Source organism: Oncorhynchus tshawytscha, linkage group LG16 (genome assembly GCF_018296145.1).
Source record: "Oncorhynchus tshawytscha isolate Ot180627B linkage group LG16, Otsh_v2.0, whole genome shotgun sequence".
NCBI classification, from domain to species: Eukaryota; Metazoa; Chordata; class Actinopteri; order Salmoniformes; family Salmonidae; genus Oncorhynchus; species Oncorhynchus tshawytscha.
Genome location: NC_056444.1, coordinates 54432731 through 54451362, shown reverse-complemented (window position 1 = coordinate 54451362; position 18632 = coordinate 54432731). Strand labels below are relative to the sequence as shown.

Here is an 18632-nt window from a genome sequence, read left to right as displayed (position 1 = left end):
AAATATATATCAAATTCCCAGTTAATGCTTCAAAACCAACTTTATTGGTTTTAAAAATAGGTTATATTTTGACTCAAAATTACATGACGTACAGTAAGGCATTTGTTGGTATAATAGATGGATACAGTTCAATGCATGATTAATATAATTCACCAATACATTTCTTGGTAGTCCAAAACACATTGCTACCAGGTTGTAAATCACAGCTGACCTGGTACATTGTTTGCTGCCTCCACCCATTCAGGATGCACTGTTTCAGTTTCAATCATTTTGAACAAAAAAAACCTGACAATTTTAACTAAGGCTGGAAATGTCAACACAATCAACTATTAGTACATGTACATTTTTACCTTTATTTTACTAGGCAAGTCAGTTAAGAACAAATTCTTATTTTCAATGACGGCCTAGGAACAGTGGGTTAACTGCCTGTTCAGGGGCAGAACGACAGATTTGTACCTTGTCAGCTCGGGGATTCGAACTTACATGTGTGTGTACTGACATGTATGTATAACTGATAGATGCGCACACACACGCTACATGTTAATGTTTTTAAATGTATGTAAATGGTAAAGTCTTTTGTCTGTAATTCATTTCTCGTTATATGTCAGATCCCAGTAATACTAGCTGTCGCCACTGGCGTCAGCTAATGGGGATCCTAATAAACCAAATCAAAATCCAGTCATAACGTGGCTAATAGGCCAGCACACATATCAAACACAAGTCCCGCGGGCTTAATAGGACACACAAATATGAATAAATGAGTCAATAGTTGAGTAATCTACTTTCTGAAATGACAGCCTGATGCGCTCGTATCGGTGAATTCAACTTAAATTGCGCCGCTTTCGTGTCTCCCGTTTACAGCGCGCAGCAGAGGGAAAGTGTACACACACATGCCACAGTCCAAGCTAGACCACTAAAATGTTGCAGTCTGGCTTCAGTTTTTAAAGATTGACAATGAGGAGCAAAAAAACTAAACCTGCAACAAAACACCATGCAGAGGACAAATATGTAGGTCTATTACAGCAACATTTGAGCAGTAGCCTAGGCTGACTTCTCAAGGACAATACAATTAGAGTGCACCATAAAGCGTGTCTGTATTCAACCGCAATGGTGATCCATGCAGTTCAAAACAGCTACCACTTCAATAAAGCCATTAGATGCGGTTCATCATAGCGCACTGTGCTTTATTACAGGCGACAGTTTCAGTACTCATCACTGCATCATCTACTAGAAAGTTGGTTGGCCCTCTTTGAAGTCACGTAGGTTAATACAAGGCTATTTTTTCATTTATAACAAAAAAAACTTTTGCAAAAACTCCCACAGTACCTATCATTACTAAACTTTAGATTTATGAGTTACCACAATCAGTCTCAGGGGTGGCTAACTCTGGAAATTCCTTCGGTCTCTACTGTGTTAACTAAAAGCTGATTTACCTTTCTTGCACCTTATTTGTGAAACGATCTTCAAAATGTACTTACATTTGATGTTCTGGGGCTTCTAGGGCAATTCAGAAAGCTGATTGAGCTTACTGATGAATGTGTCTGTTTTTCTTTCTGCTTGCATTGAGTATTTATACTGTGTGACAAAACATTAGGAACACCTGCTCTTTCCATGACACAGACTGACCAGGTGAATACAGGTGAATGCTATGATTTCTTATTGATGTCACCTGTTAAATCCACTCCAATCAGTGTAGATGAAGGCGAGAGACATGTTAAAGAAGGATGTTTAAGCCTTGAGACAATCAAGACAAGGATTTTGCATGTGTGCCATTTAGAGGGTGAATGAGCAAGACTAAATATTTAAGTGCATTTGAACAGGGTATGGTAGGTACCAGGAACTGAAACGCTGCTGGGTTTTTCACGCTCAACAGTTTCCTGTGTGTATCAAGAATGGTCCACCACCCAAAGGACACCCAGCCAACTTGACACAATTGTGGGAAGCATTGGAGTCAATATGGGCCAGCATCCCTGTGGAATGCTTTTGACACCTTTATAGAGTCCATGCCCCGATGAATTGAGGCTGTTTTTAGGGCAAAAGTGGGTGCAACGCAATATTAGGAATGTGTTCCTAATGTTCTGTACACTCTGTGTATATTTTCATATGTGTATTTCCTATAGATCAGGGCTCATCTGTAAAAATAAAAAGCTGAAAAAAAGAGACATTGGTCTCAGTATGACTCCCTGATGAAATAAAGGTTAAATAAAATATACAGCACCGGTTTTAGAACGTTTGGATGTGCCTCACTGAAAATGATACCGTTCATTGAACTCAATGTCACGAACTACTTTGCATTTCATAACAAAATCTAATAGAGGGGGAACACAATAACTATTGGTTGATCTGAAGTGAAAACTGAGACTCAAAAGTTGACTGCTAAATGGTAAGTTCGGTCTTTCCAAGATGGCGCCCAGGCTATTGTTCAGATGACTGTGTCAGAAACTGTTATCCTGTGGCTCACAGGAGCAGGAAGTACTGAGCCTCACACTAAACAGAACTGATGACAAAGGATGGAAAAACACCCACTAACCAACTAGGTTATCACAATACCAGCATTATGTTTTCCTGAAATATGAAAAGAAAATGAAACATGAAGCAGACTTCCATTTCTTGAGAACAACTGTCCTAATGTCACTCAGTCCCATTGCTTATTTTCCAAGCTATAAAGGACTATGAAGGTTGGTCTGCCAAATGTTTTCCTTTTTTTTTGCCATGGGAAATACCAGTATCAAAATAATATGATACTGTATCGTGACAACCTATAACCAACTAACTCCAATTCAATACTACTAGTGTTTCCCCTACCATTACTTAGATGATGGAAGCCCCTCTGCCTATATCAACTGCCAGAATAAATGCACCGAATCGAACGCCACATCCAGGCAGTATTAATGATGCACTTTGTTCTCAAAGAACAGAAACATAAGCCTTTGCATTTTCTCACAATGACTGCATTGCTAAATGACTTTGTTGTTATCTAACATCCATGAATTTGTTTGCACAGCTTTACTTCTACCATACCGTGGCAATCCCGCTTTTGGAAACTTTGATGTGATGCATCTCTCTCACTCAGAGCGTACTCTTATAGGGGTGTCTATGTACACTGTCAACCCATAGGATTGCTGACATGGTGCATTTTGAGTCCATACTCTTCATAATAAACATCTCTTCGTCCACAGACTCAGCAGAACATTGGAAAATACTGCCCAAGACAACATTTGTGGGTAAATCTCAAATCAACTTCCCGATGCCTTCATCTGTATCAATCCAAAATAGCCCTATACCCCCCTCTACTTTTTTACAGTTATTATATTACGGTACAACGGGTTACAAACACAAACCTCATGGTTTGTTTCGTATTTTGTCAAATGTTTGATGTTTATGAATGTTATTTTGTGTACTGTGGGCCAATTCGGCTTGCAGGTATATGCAACTGCCCACCTGTAGACTAGATGTCAACAAAGGCATTACCAGAGATACGCATATAATGACAATATAATGTCTCCGCCCTAACAATGGGATTTGTTGTCCACAGAGCAGAACGGAGGGCTTTCAAGCTTCTGCCTATTCCTCTCTTTGGATTGGTGGATACACCTCGTTAATTGAATAATTTGGGGAATATTTGATGAGGGGTATTCAATGCAGAGATGATATTCTAGCCTCATGAATATGCATATACAGTCTCGAATTTCACTTCTATTAGAATAAGCCTCAAATATCAAAATAGCAATTCATGTTTATCTTGACTAAATTTAACACTCATTGCTCAACAAACAAATTCTCACCTGCTTAATAATTAAGGATCTGCTTAGGGTGGACAGATTTTGGGTAGAGATAGGGCTCTCGGTTTGGCTCTCTCTAGCATAACATAACCACACAGAAGTAGATTTATGAGTAAAGTTACACACTTCCCTCAAAAAGCATAATATACATATGGTATGATGGTTTGACCTTGTACAGAAAATGTAACAAAAATGTCTTGATTGATATTGCAACGAACAGCCTTTGCTGAACTCAAATACATCCTACAGTTGTGGTACTTAAGTGGCTGTACTACAGTTAAAGGCCCAGTGGGCAGCTTTTTGGGGTGACCCCTGAGAGGAAGAGAAGAGAGAGGTTTCACTCTTGCCAGAATCTGTAAAAAAGAAATTGCCCAATGCGTTTCTATGAGTTCATTTTGGACCTAAGCTTGTCGCCTGCCTTCCTGCCTTTGGGATAACAACTCCCATTGTTAAGGCATGAGACATGAGCATCTCATCATTATACAGATCTCTGGCGACCTGACCAAATTAACATAGAAATGTGAGTTATAGATCTATCATTCTCATTGAAAGCAAGTCTGAGAATCAGATATGTGGTGGCTACGTTCAGATTATTTTAGCATTTTCTTATGAGGCGACTGACACTACCCACTGGACACAGAAATCAACTAAACATCTATTCCAACGTTGCTCAACCAGTGCGTGCCCACTGGGTACATTTAAAAATGTCTTATTTACTGACATTAATAAGATATGAGGGGACACATTTCGGTTAATAATTGAACAACATTGTTGCATTCCAACGACAAATACAGAGCACTCTGCAAAGCCAAACCATGCACCTTGATATCAAAGGCCAACTTCTGCCCATTTCCTACACAGCAGAGAGAGCGAGCGCACTGGGGCTAGAGCAAATAAAACCCTCGTTTAAAGAAGACCCATCCACCCAATGAACAGTCGCTTTTATATCAATCTATTATTCAACGTCACATTAGTTTAGCGATATCCCATAGCTTACAAGCGTAAAATGATCAGACGAAAGTAATAGCGTATTCCACCTAATTGCCAATGGCAGTGTTATTGCAACTCTGAACTCAAATTAAATAACTTTTGTCACACAAATAGGCTACAAGATGCCGACAAAGCGAAAAATACCCCTAATTGAAGCAACCATTGTGGGCTTCGTGCGTTTTAAAGAGTCGGAGAAAATGCATAGTACTTTTGCTCGTAAGCGGAAGGTCCCAAACATGTCCTGTGATAAGTCATGAAACGCTGTTTACAATGGGTGAAAGGACTATTCCCGGTTCGTTCCATGGTTTTCGATAAAACCCGTCTTACCTGCGAGACGTCATAGCAGTCTTAGAAAGCTGTCTTCGAATGAGAAGGGAAAGTCAAATAAAGTGAACGTTCCCTTTACGTCTTCGCCGTGTCGCTGTTGGACAGCGTGCACTCAGGAGGGCGTTTATTGAACAATGTTCAACTCCAAAGACAAATTATCGCAGCACACCCCGCCTCCAAAACCCACAGTCATATTCATTGTACCACGCGGTCTCTGCAGCTTAAACATAAACTACACACGTTCAGTCTATTCCAGGGGCGCAACTTTAGTTTTAGAAGTGGGGGGGTAACTTGATGGGGGGTCTGGGGTTCCTCCCATTTTTGGGGGCATCCATGGCCCTTCTAGCCTTCTCTATTTAGAGCAACATAAAGTCAGCAAAAATGGCCAGTCATCAAGCTAGGTAAGAGATCATTATTAAATATGTTTAAGTGATTGATAAGACTGAACTAGATCATTGATAATTTAATAATCAATATTATCTTGTGTTGCACCTTTAATCAATAGCCTAACAAATGAACAACTCTTACAAATGAAGTACAAGCACTTTTCATTGTCTTTATTAAGACATCCTCTATATCATATTTCAGCCAGACAGCCTAGCCAGCCTGAGTCACCTGCACGCCCAACCCCCACCAGTCTAGTCAATAACTCAACTCCATCTTTTTATATATCAAGGAAAGGTTTGGAAAACAAAAGTTTTATAAAAACACACATACATACATACCTACACATTAACACACAGAAACAGTACACCCTCCATATAATTCATATCATTGGCCTAATAGTACTGCAGAGCTCTTTTTACTTGTACACAATCTAGCTGGGTCACCCAGTCCTGCCCCTAGGGGTCCACGGCCCTGCAGCACCCCAACCCCACACACCCCACTCAGCTTTAGGATCTTAGTGAAACATGTATTATTGGTTTCAGGTGTGTTAGGCTAAGTCCAGAGTGTCAACCAACAGTACGGCAGAGCCCCAGGGCCAGGACTGAGCAGCCCAGCAGCTAGGGATTGCCTAAATAGGTATCTCCCCTGATGTGGGCATGTTTTAAATACAGACTCTGTTTGTCATACTGTATTCCATATAATGCAGACAGACCTTACGGAAGTTGCACAGTATACCCTTAATCTATTGATATATAATTTGACATTTCTTCCATCCATTGTGGGAGGATAGCCAACCTTCCAATGAATGGCAATGCATTTCTTAGAGGCTATAAATGCTAGGTTGCACAGTTTCTTCTGATAACTGTCTCCACTATCAACATTTTCAAAAAACAAAAACAGGGAGAAGAGAGAATCTGTAGACATGCTGAGATAAAAGAACATACTCTTTGCTAGAATTCAGCCAGCCTTCACAAGACCATAACAAATGCAAATATGTCCCCTTTTGTGTTTTTGTCACGGCAGATTTCCTCCTCTTCCTCTGAAGAGGTGAAACAAGGATCGGACCAATGTGCGGCGTGGTAAGTGTCCACTGGCTGACGACTCTGGCGGATCCTGGCAGACTGGCGACTCTGGCGGCTCCTTGCACCATGTGTAAGGCTGGTGCCATGTACGCCGGCCCGAGGAGACGCACTGGAGACCAGATACATAAAGCCGGCCTCATGGCACCTGGCTCGATGCTCAACCTAGCCCGGCCGATACGAGGAGCTGGCATGTACCGCACCAGGCTAAGCACGCGTACTGGGGACACCGTGCGCTCCACCGCATAACACGGTGCCTGACCAGTACAACGCCCTCTCTCACTCCGGTAAGCACGGGAAGCTGGTGCAGGTCTCCTACCTGCCTTAGCCACACTCCGCGTGTGCCCCCTCCAAGAAATTTTTGGGGCTGCCTCTCGGGCTTCCAGCCCTGCTTCCGTGTTGCCTCTTCAAACTGCCGCCTCTCCGCTTTGGCTGCCTCCAGCTCTGCCTTGGGGCGGCGATATTCCCCCGGCTGCGTCCAGGGTCCATCTCCATCCAGTATCTCCTCCCAAGTCCAATAGTCCTGATTGCGCTGCTCCTCCTGCCGCTGCCTGTCACCACGCTGCTTGGTCCTGTTTTGGTGGGTGGTTCTGTCACGGCAGATTTACCCCTCTTCCTCTGAAGAGGTGAAACAAGGATCGGACCAATATGCGGCGTGGTAAGTGTCCATGATATTTAATATGAAAACTCAACATGAACACAAATACAAAACAACAAAGTGAACTGGCAACGAAACAGTCCCGTGTGGCACAAACACTGACACAGGAAACAACCACCCACAAAATACCCAAAGAACATGGCTGCCTAATATGGTTCCCAATCAGAGACAACGAAAAGCACTTGCCTCTAATTGAGAACCAATCTAGGCAACCATAGACTTACATAAAAACCTAGAAAGGAAACAACCCCATAAACATACAAAACCCAAGACAAGGCAAAACACATACATCACCCATGTCACACCCTGACCTAACCAAAATAACAAGGAACACAAAGAACACTAATGTCAGGGTGTGACAGTTTTACACCTCCAGCAGGGGAATTACATTTCTGTGTGCATGATATTCACTTTCACTGGCATATAGTACAGTACATTTTATGGAATTCAGCTGCAGTAATTTATGTCCGTATCCATTCACCATCATCAATAGCGTTTCCTAGGTCTACCTTATATTTTTGTTTTCTGCTGATCCTGCTCAGATGAGGCATGACAAAGAAATACCTTGGTCTACATTTATACATTATATTATCAAATAATACAATCAATGGATCAATAATTGAAATGACCATTATTCCCATTATTGCAGAGAGAGAGAAGGAGAGTGTAGCCTTGGTTAAAACGTATAGTAAAATCCTGGAAATCAAGCAATCCGCCATCATTAACACAATGTGAAAATCGAATGATTTATTATTGAAACATTGAAATAGCATGGGCGACCGAGAAAAACTAATTGGTAGGCTGCAAGAAGGCCATGTGTCAAACAATAATGCAGCCACTAGGGATGGGTTTGAGCATGTGGGCCTGGGCAGATTAAATGTAGTCGTTTGTGTGCGTATGTGCTGTGCCTTCGGGAAAGTATTCAGACGCCTTGACGTTTGAATCAATGAATCAAATGACCATGATCCCCAGATCCCAGACTGTAGCCTACCCATCAATTCAATACAGAACTTTGTATCCATTCACTGATTGTTATACTACACTGGACATTTCACCTGAGCTCCATAGACTGGTCTTGCCTGGCTGTCTGATCCTGCAGGGACACCTGTCACCATCTGATCCTGCTAAGACATGATGAGCATAGTGTTGTGTACTAACTGTGCACCATGACAGTGAAGCCTGTAGAGCTGTTTATACCATGTCAGTGTGAAAAGTAGGGCATTAGCTACGGAAAATGACAGATAAATACATTGCTATACTGACTAATAAAAACTCACATTGCACTGTAAAGGTAGCCTAGTGGTTAGAGCGTTGGGACAGGAACTGAAAGTTTGCTGGATCAAATCCCCGAGCTGACAGGGTAAAAATATGTTGTTCTGCCTATGAACAAGGCAGTTAACCCACTATTCCTAGGTTGTCATTGTAAATAAGAATGTATTCTTAACTGACTTGCCTAGAAAAATGAAAACAGCTAGAGGCTAGCTGAGCTGGCAGCTAGTTAACTACTGTAGTTGCTAGTAGATCCTTCAGTTGAGAGGGGATGAATCATTAGCTAGTTACACTACTAGCTGGGAGTAATAGTTTTCTTCTTCTGTCAAACAGCAGTTACCTTGCCAGCTAGATCAGTCAACTAAAGAGTAGCCAGTTTCTGCTCTGCTTGCTTTTACAACCCAGAGAAAAAGTGCAACACAGACAGCAGCTCTGTTCATCTCTCCTGTGCTGGTCTTGTAGGCCTATCAAACATTTGCTAGTAGGTTATATCATTTAATTCCATTTTATTACACAGCCTCTAAAACCAAAAGGGAGGGCAATGCAAGTTGAATCCAGTTCTAGATCACAACTCCATCACACATCATATAAGTGCAGTTCATGAGAGGGTAACTGAACGAACATTCGGTATGCTACATAGGCTACTGCCAATTTTCGTATTAAAATAGGTCTACATGATTACACATGTCTTGATTAGAAAATAGTGATCCGCGAACTCCCTGTTATTTATAGCAGCAATGCAATTAATGGACGTCATTATGAAATGTTTTGCTCCGCTATTGTCTCGCAAAGGAGGATAATGGCAAATCTATTTATTCTTGCCTCCGTTCACGTCATCTTTCCATGAACGCAAATTGTAGGTTGCAGAGAGAGAGAGAGAGAGAGTAGCCTTGAAAAACATATAGTAAAAATCTGCAAATCAAGCAATCTGCCATCATTAACACAATGTGAGAATCTAATGATTTATTATTGAAACATTGAAATAGCATGGGCGACCGAGAAAAACGAATTGGTTGGCTGCAAATTAAGGCCACGTGTCAAACAATAATGCAGCCACTAGGGATGGGTTTGAGCATGTGGGTCTGGGCAGATTAAATGTAGTCGTTTGTGTGTTTATGTACGGTGCCTTCGGGAAAGTATTCAGACCCCTTGACTTTTTTTCACATGTTGTTACGTTACAGCTATATTCTAAAATTGAATATATATATATATATTTCCTCAGCAATCTACACACAATACCACAAAATGACAAAGCGAAAACTGGATTTTAGACATTTTTGCAAATGTATTAAAAATTAAAAACGTATTTATTTATTCAGACCCTTTGCTATGTGATTGGAAATTGAGCTCAGGTGCATCCTGTTTCCATTGATCATCCTTGAGATGTTTCTATAATTTGGTTGGAGTCCGCCTGTGGTCAATTCAATTGATTGGACATGATTTGGAAAGGCACACACCTGTCTATACTGTATGTCCCACAGATGCTGCATTCAATTCGCATTCAAAAGCGCAAATCACTATCAAGGCGATGGGTCAGAACAGAGGTGCTTCCATTGCTGCAGTATTAAAGTCATCAGGCTGTGTGGTTATCAGCAGAAGTTAATCTGCCAGGGTATGTATGGGGTTATGCAATATCTGAGGCCACAGGGCCTTTTCTCTATGGATTTGCTTTGCACTGAAAAAGTTTGACCTGCCGGGCCACTGTAGTGCAACTGTAATGTGGTCCTGTATGGCTAAGTTGGAATGAGCATGGTGCTTGCAATGCCAAAGGATGTGGGTTTGATTCCTGCTGGGGCCACCCATATGTAAGATGTATACATATGACTATACATTGCTTTGGATAAAAGTGTCTGTTAAATGGTATATATTAACTCAACTAGTAATTACATGTTTTTGTAGGCACTAACTCCGCCATAGCTCGTAGAGCAAAGCCTATGGGAAAATGAATGGAGTTTTTATAGGGTTTTTCGATAAACGCTGAAAATAAGGTCTGTGGTAAATACAGGCTTAGGTTCTTATACGTTTTGTTCTATGAGATTATTTTAATCAGCTGATGTCACTTTTTGTGAAATTTTAAGCATTTACGTAATGATAAAAAACATAAATATGTAAGAAGAATCAACTACCTTTATCAACCTTTGTCTGACAGAAAGAGAAAGGAAAAAACAATGACGTCATGGCACACTCGTCATGTTATGTTTATGTAATATTAAACGTGTATCACAAACGGGGGCTGCAACACCAGCAAAAACATAAGCAACACAACCCATCTTCATAAATCTATCAGTTCACAGCCAACTTGTGTGTGTGTGTGTTTCTGTTCAACCAAACAAGATTATCTGGTTTATCTTCAAGAAGACTGCGTTCCAGAGAGGTGGTCGTTTGGTTTCTCAAGACTGATGACAGTTGTCCACAGGCAGAGAATATTCTCTCCACTAACACTTGGGATGCAGGGGCAGAAACCAGATCCAGTGCCACATGGCACAGCTTTGGATAAAAAGCCATCCTTGCCTGCCAGAACTGAAGAGGTGATGCGGTAAACATGCCCCCTTCACCTCTTCCAGGTATTGTCGCAGCTCACACAGGGCACTTATTGCCTTGCCAAGGTTGACCTTCCGGCTGGACAGCGACCTCAGACATAAACTTTGATGCGAGGATGCTATATTTCAGAAGCATTGTGGTCGAGATGCTTGCTGGATTCATTGTCCTGGCATCTTCCTGGGGTCCTGCTGCTCCATGGCTGTACTCTCTGATTTGCTGAAGTACAAAATACTCTGCTTCCCTCATCAATGGCTCGATCTCTGTTGAGCGAAGTGCCAGAGACACACTTTGATCCATCAGGCAATCAGCTGCAGGGGTTGGATCGAAGTTGGCTGCCAGAGGATTCAGTATGCATGTGAAGCACTCATGCAGTGACTTCAGGAGGACCTGTGCAATCTGTTTTGCAACAGTAGTTGACTGTAAGTGTGCCTCAAGGTTGAGAAGGCAGAGCACCACACCAGACAGTGACTTGCTGTCATTTTGAAGTCGGTTGGTGCGCATTGCGAACGGCTCCAGCAACTTCTCAAGCTGTTCTAGCTTGGCCCAGTCACGCTCTGGACTCACCCTCTGATTTATTCCCTGTTAGATAGGGATAGCTAGTGATTCACAACGTAGGCCTATTTGAAACATCGGCATCTACTGGCAGTATTTACCCATTTTTGACCAAAGTTTAGAAAGAAAAAAATAAAATGTAAAAATGTGTTTTTTAAAAATATTTTTGTTCATTTTGCAGTCAAAGATAATAGTTTCAGTATAGTTAAAAATATATATATTTTATTCAGTTTACTAAATAGTTTTTCCAATTGAGTTGTATTTTTATTTCAGTTGTCATTTACTATAATAACCTTGCCATGGAGAAAAAACATTTTTTGTTGCATTTTCTATCTAGGCACAAGGTGAGACCCAGATGCAGACACAGGAGGCAGATGGTTGAAGTCTTACAATGTTTATTAATCCAAAGGGGTAGGCAAGATCATGGTCGTGGACAGGCAAAAAGGTCAAAACCAGATCAGAGTCCAGGAGGTACAGAGTGGCAGACAGGCTTGTGGTCAAGGCAGGCAGAATGGTCAGGCAGGCAGGTACAAAGTCCAGAAACAGGCAAGGGTCAAAACCAGGAGGACTAGAAAAAGGAGAATTCAAAAAGCAGGAGAACGGGAAAACCGCTGGTTGACTTGGAAACATACAAGACGAACTGGCACAGAGAGACAGGAAACACAGGGATAAATACACTGGGGGAAATCAGCAACACCTGGAGGGGGTGGAGACAATCACAAGGACAGGTGAAACAGCCTCAAGTCTTTTTGGGTATGACGCTACAAGTTTGGCACACCTGTATTTGGGGAGTTTATCCCATTCTTCTCAAGCTCTGTCAGGTTGGATGGGGAGCGTTGCTGCACAGCTGTTTTCAGGTCTCTCCAGAGATGTTAGATCAGGTTCAAGTCCGGGCTCTGGCTGGGCCACCCAAGGACATTCAGAGACTTGTCCCGAAGCCACTCCTGCGTTGTCTTGGCTATGTGCTTAGGGTCGTTGTCCTGTTGGAAGGTGAACCTTCGCCACCAGTCTGAGGTCCTGAGCGGTATGGAGGAGCAAAGCGTCTCAATACTTAATTAATTTTTCATACATTTGCTAAAATGTCCAAAAACTATTCTTGCTTTGTCATTATGGGGTATTGTGAGGAGATTGATGAGGGGGAAAAAATATTTAATCCATTTTAGATTAAGGCTGTAACGTAACAAAAAAGGCGTCTGGACACTTTCCGGGTGCACTGTAGGAGAGTGTGAACAACAAATGGGACACAACCTATAAAAAGGACAGAAAACTAGTCCATGAAAAGGGATTGGAACACAACCTCTAAAAAGGACAACAAACTAGTTAAAAAGGAGAGCAAACTATTGCATGAAAAGGGATTTGGACACAACCTGGGATGGGGTGACTGTGTATGCCGACTCAAGCTCAGTGTTCAGCAGCATAAAACGGTTCGCTAGAACCAGGCCAAAACCGAAAAAGAAGACCCTGTTTAGTGTCCTCTCACTCTCTGTTCCCTCTCTGTCCCGAGGTGATTGGTTCCAGGCTGACCTTTTGACATTTTCGCCCGAAGACTTAAGAGTCCTCTGGTCCAAAATAAAATCCCAGGAAGAGAAACAAAGGGGACTCACATCGAATCCTATGGAGCAGGACAGCTAGGGCCTTGTTATGGACAGAAAAATAGAGCCTTTATTGCAGCCAACCAGTGCCTAGCTAGTAACCCCCCTTCCCAAAAGAAAAGAGCCCTCTCATTCAAGCTCCGATCACTTCATCATTATTTCACATTGGGCCGCAGAAATCAAACCCAGTGCGTTTGTATTTTTGCAGATATAAGTCATGAGAAAAGCTCATGGATGCCGTTTTTTTCTCCAGGCTAGCCGCTTCTCCTCTGCTGCTCTGAAGATCTGCTGATGACCTTTCAGTTGGAAAAGGCCTGGCATTGTTGCATAATTCATAAATCCACTTTGACCTTTGTAAAAAATATAATTGAAAGTAACTGGCCAGTGAAAATCTCACTGTTAAAAGTTCATATTTTGTTAACTTGTATCCAAATAATGTTGACTCGTCCTATACTCGTATGTGTGTCGTTCTATCTAGAAAACCACAAGAAAGAGGATTTCGACACCCACCATCCCAGATTGTTCTGAAATTGTTTCTGTAGTTAGTAACAAATACGATTAGCATTTCTGAAACATTATTTTTTTGAAATATAATTTGATCTCTGATCAATTAAGCTAATTGATTGCACCCAAATTGGCCATTTTAATTTATAGGATTCAGATCATATTCAATAAATATAGTACCCAACATCTGATTTGGACCAAAATTCTTCTGACCAACGAGTATGGAGAAGCAATACTCCAAGCCACAGCTTCATACTACTTGTCAAACATAGTGAACTGATACTATATACTGGCTGTTGGGGTGGGATTGGCATGTGGTGTGAGGCATCTGTAGGTGGCTTTTGAAATTGTTTGTGATTCCTTATGTCTTACTCATTGGTAGAAAGAAGTTTGGTCCAAATTGGATGTTGGGTAATATATTTACTGAATTGTATAAATTAATATCAATTAGCTTTATTTTTCAGATATAAAATAAAACGTCAATGAAATAATGTTTCAGGAATGGCAATCCTATCTGTTTGTAACTACAGATTTTTTTTGAACAATCTGAGATAGTGGGTGTCTTGGCTTGCTGAAATGACATGGAACGACTCAAGTGGTCAGAGCATAAATTGGAGATAAAACAATATAAAAAAAACACCTCAAACTTGTATCTCAAACAGACCATTTAAAAAATGCTTGCTATTTCCTCAAAGAACATTATGTCATCTCTCTGAGAAGGATGAGCTGGCCAATCAGCGGTCTAAAGGAGAATGAGCTGGCCAATCAGCAGTCTACTCGCGTGAATATTTTTAATGACCGTATCCGCCAACACCCCATTCTGTTGTTGGGGTACGCCCACACCATTCCATCACAGAAAATGTTTTAAAAAATAATTAAACTTCCCTGGGCAGTTACTTTAAAACTGTATTCGCCAGCATGTTTAAAAAGAACTCATCTTGAAATGTTCTTTCAGCACTGGCTGGCTAGAGGCTTTGAGTTGAATGAGAATGGCTTCACATTAACATTCCATCTTTATATTAGTTGTCTTGAACCCATGATTATCTGTGAGGGTATACTTGCAAATACTTATTTCACTATAGTTGAATTGTGTATGTGTATAAATTCATTCTGCACAGAAACTTGTATACTTTATATAATTAAACCAGCCAAGAGAAAACTACCTAAAGTTTGTGGAGAACGCTTAACACTAATACGCACCGGTAAACACATTTTGTCCTTATTGACTTACTGTGAACAGTAGGAATCGGTCCGTGTTTAGGTAATGCAGGTATGCATTGCTTACGATGGTGTTAAGTAGTCATTATTTCATTCAACTGGAAGGGGATTCATTCCACGGAGACAGGTGACAGAGTCGGGTCTGTTTGTTTGACACTTTATTTCATGGTGGTAGGAACACAAGACAAAGGTAATAAAGTTAGTAATGATCAGGTCATGCCACTCTTACTCAGTGCACTGCCCTTCAGGAGTGTCTCAATCAAACAGTAGTTTACAGAGGCCAGACGGAATCCACATGAAGACATAAATAAGGAACAGAAAATAGATTCAAACAGTAAATAGTATATTTTATGTAAAGCCAGAGGTCGACCATTTGTGCGTCCCTCTGAGGATTTGTATGAGAATTATTAATATAATTATTATGTATTAATTTACATGAAGATGATGAGGCTAGTATGCTGGCCAAAGTAAGAGCACAGAACAGTATGGACAATGACTGTCAACCTGTAGGCCGCTGACCTGTTTTAAGGCAATTCATAGATAGTTTTTACCACCCCGACATTAGATCGTGTCGTCTCACTCTTGAGCCTGCGCCACTTGTCTTCTGAGTGCCACTAACACAGGAACCCACTGCTCATGAACTACTACTGGAATAGGTCCAATTCAACAGTAATACAACATGTAAATACAGTGGTGTACACACACACACCCAGGGTTCCTGGTCTTGGAATGGACACTAGTCCTTGATTACACTCAAAAGCCATATACTTTCGATGCTCTTCCCCTCCTCATTGACATAGGAACATCATTATTGTGTGTAGTGAACAGACAAGTCAGACTTATTTCCAGTGTATAGCACTAAAAACATAACCTCTACAGTTTTACACATTGCAAAATTTTCACTTACAAATTTCAGGGCTGTACAAAATGGCCGTTTCTGTATCGCGGGGGGGAAATAATGAAGAACTTAAACAAACTAATACAATACCACTGATACTCAACCTTGAACAAGCATTTGTTTTCTCTTATAATATTGCCAAGTATCTTATGTATCAAAACAGAGTGGGTTTATGTCAGTCATTGCAGTTTAGTTTTTGCATTGCATTATGAGTTTTTGGATGTTACAGAATTCATCTCGACAATACAAACCCATGCATAAGTACGTTTATTAGTAATTGCGATTATGTTTGCTATTTTTTTCCTCATTTTGCTGCCAAATGTCCCAACTCATCACATTATCACTTTTCCAACAGCAAGAGATGGATCACTCTTAATGCAAGAGAAAGTATAACCCAGTCTTCATTCCAATTTGATCAAAAAATGGACTTTGAAGTTTGAAAGACTGAAGAATTTCATTGACTACTGAACATTCCATGACTGAGCATTTGAGGGTCCTATTGTCTCCTATGGTATGATAACAGTATCTCGCTCCTTCCTCTTGGTCGGTCCTCTCTTCAGCCTGAGCTTATAGCACTCCCACCAGGCCAGTTGCGGTAACAACAACAACCTGTCCTTTTGAGCCATTCCAAGTCCAGCAAAACAAACTCCAATAGAAAAACAAGTGCTCAAAAAAGGACCCCAACAAAATGAAATAGTTATCCTAGCTCAGTGAAACCAGATAGTTGAACCGTTTTGTAAAACACAACGCGTGTTTGCGACAGGTAATCCACTTGGCCGGCAACACAGTGAAACCAAAACAAAACAAAATCAACACTGCAGAAACTGCATGCAACTAATGGTCATCCTGATTGTAAAATAGAAAGCACAATACATGAGATTCACAATTCTTGAGAAGAGAACCAATCTTACATATTCACAGTCTCAGGTATTTATATAGTCTATATTTATTACATTTATTTAATTCAATTATTATTACATTTCTTGATTGATGCATGTTGTGGAATGATGATATGTGTGTTGTCCTTGAATGCAGGGCACTTTGTTTTTGTTCAGCTCTGGGGGTTTGCGAATCATTTCAAAACTCAAGTCGTTGATTGAGAGGCAATGTAGAGCATTTGCGCTGTTTGAGGAGTTTGATTAAGCGGTTTCAGAAGTTCATTCTGAGCAGCCCTACTGGTTACAAGCAGATGGTTCTAGGATACCATTGTCCTGTTCATTAGGCACAAAACGGAAGAAAACAGACACGCCCAATAAAACATGCCCGTTTTCATTTTCCGTCGCAAAATGTTTTAAAAACGTTTTGTAACAGTGTGCTCTAATGACAATGACCAAGGAAACAGCAGTGTGTCTCGACTGCATTTATCTCACAGGGGAATGTTTGTATGTATTTCTATAGGCTGTGTTGTGTGGTAGTGAATGATATGGCATCAAGACAAGGAAATAATAGAGAGCACCAATGTGATTCACCAGTGTTCAAGTAATGAGTGAGGGAGAGGTTTTGTTCATGTTTGTTTTAAAACAACAAAACAACACAATGAATACAGCTTACACTTGTCTCGCGACGTCACACAAAAGTACGCGTATATGTACGGTATGTACACCTGCGTTTCAGGGCGGGGATAATGAATGAACAGGAGGCGCAGAAAACAAAAAAATATATATATAAAAAAAAAAAATTAAAACAACGTATTCTTTTTATTTTCAATATAAAAAGCAATGAAAAGTATACAAAAATATAAAATAATTACAGCAGTAGACATGGCGTTTATGGAGGGAGTGATTTTAGCCAGGCTATTTTTTGGCCGTGGCGGCTGTGCCAGAGGCGGAACAGTGTAATATTTTGGGGCTGTTCAGGGCGTCCTCCACCAGGTGGAGCTCCACGCCGTCCACCGCGACATCCTTTACACAGCCCACAAAACCTGTGCTGTAGGCCTTAGGCAGTCTCCGGGCCACAGCCAACTCCTCTAAGCCACCTGTGAGAATAAGAAGGATGGGGGAGGGGAGAGATTTAGGACTCATGAAAAGATACCCACAGTGTCTGAGGTGCACGGAGAGACAAACACACACACACACACACACACACACACACACACACACACACACACACACACACAGGTCACATCCCTTACATCTCCCTACAAGTGAACTTGTTTCATGCCACAAAGGGTAACTGACTGCTGTGTGATGTGAGGCTCTGTGATGTTGACACTGGCAGTAGATGAAGAGAGAAAGACACAAGTAGCTCTGGTGAACAGGGACATCAAGCAGGTGGTTCTCTCTGGAGGAGTGCTCTAGCACAATCACTGGAACTTACCTCACTTTCATTTTCAAGGGGAGTCGTCCTTCTGATAGGTCACCTGTATTACTCTCTCTCTCTCATTCCCTCTTTCTACCTGCTCCTCGTTTAATCCGCCGCGCCGCGAGTTTGCCTCTACGTCGAGCTCTTTCCCACCTTCCCTCTCTTCTCTCTGTCCCCTCTAATCGGATTGCGTGCCTCTGAATCGGGGATCGACAGGGCTAATTTCATGCGAGTTACAGTTGAATTAATGATGAGCGGTGAAAGAGGGGGATTTAAGAGAGCAGCCGCTTGATGTACGGCCTGCTGAAAGGATAATGTATTCTAGCCGCGGGGTGTGCTCAGCACCTTTTTGGAGCCACAGCAGTGCACTTGTGTGCTGTGTCATTAGCGTGTGCCTGTGTGTTTGTGTGTGTGTGTGAGTGAGTGAGTGAGTGAGTGAGAGAGATAGTGTGTGTATGTGTGTCATGGCTCTCCTCGCTCAAACATACACCTTCCCACCACACTGCACGACCACATGCATTTGAAAGTAATTTT

The 18632-nt window shown here is 41.4% G+C and overlaps 2 protein-coding genes across 4 annotated transcripts in view; both read right to left on the bottom strand.

The window, feature by feature from the left end:
• LOC112233022 (tyrosine-protein phosphatase non-receptor type 11) overlaps positions 1–5246 on the bottom strand; it is a 57578-nt gene extending 52332 nt beyond the window's left edge. For 2 of the 3 annotated variants that reach the window (XM_024400372.2, XM_024400373.2), the window contains exon 1: positions 5100–5246. In XM_024400372.2, the coding sequence (XP_024256140.1) occupies positions 5100–5113 (14 nt within the window). In that variant the 5' untranslated portion in view covers positions 5114–5246. Of the gene's footprint in view, positions 1–1478; positions 1559–5099 lie in introns of those variants that run through there. The other variant, XM_024400374.2, reaches the window with a different exon arrangement.
• A 9794-nt stretch (positions 5247–15040) lies between these two features.
• LOC112233024 (agrin) overlaps positions 15041–18632 on the bottom strand; it is a 283865-nt gene continuing 280273 nt past the window's right edge. Inside the window, 1 exon segment of the mRNA XM_042299364.1 lies at positions 15041–17772. Coding sequence (XP_042155298.1) covers positions 17591–17772 — 182 coding nt within the window. The 3' untranslated portion in view covers positions 15041–17590.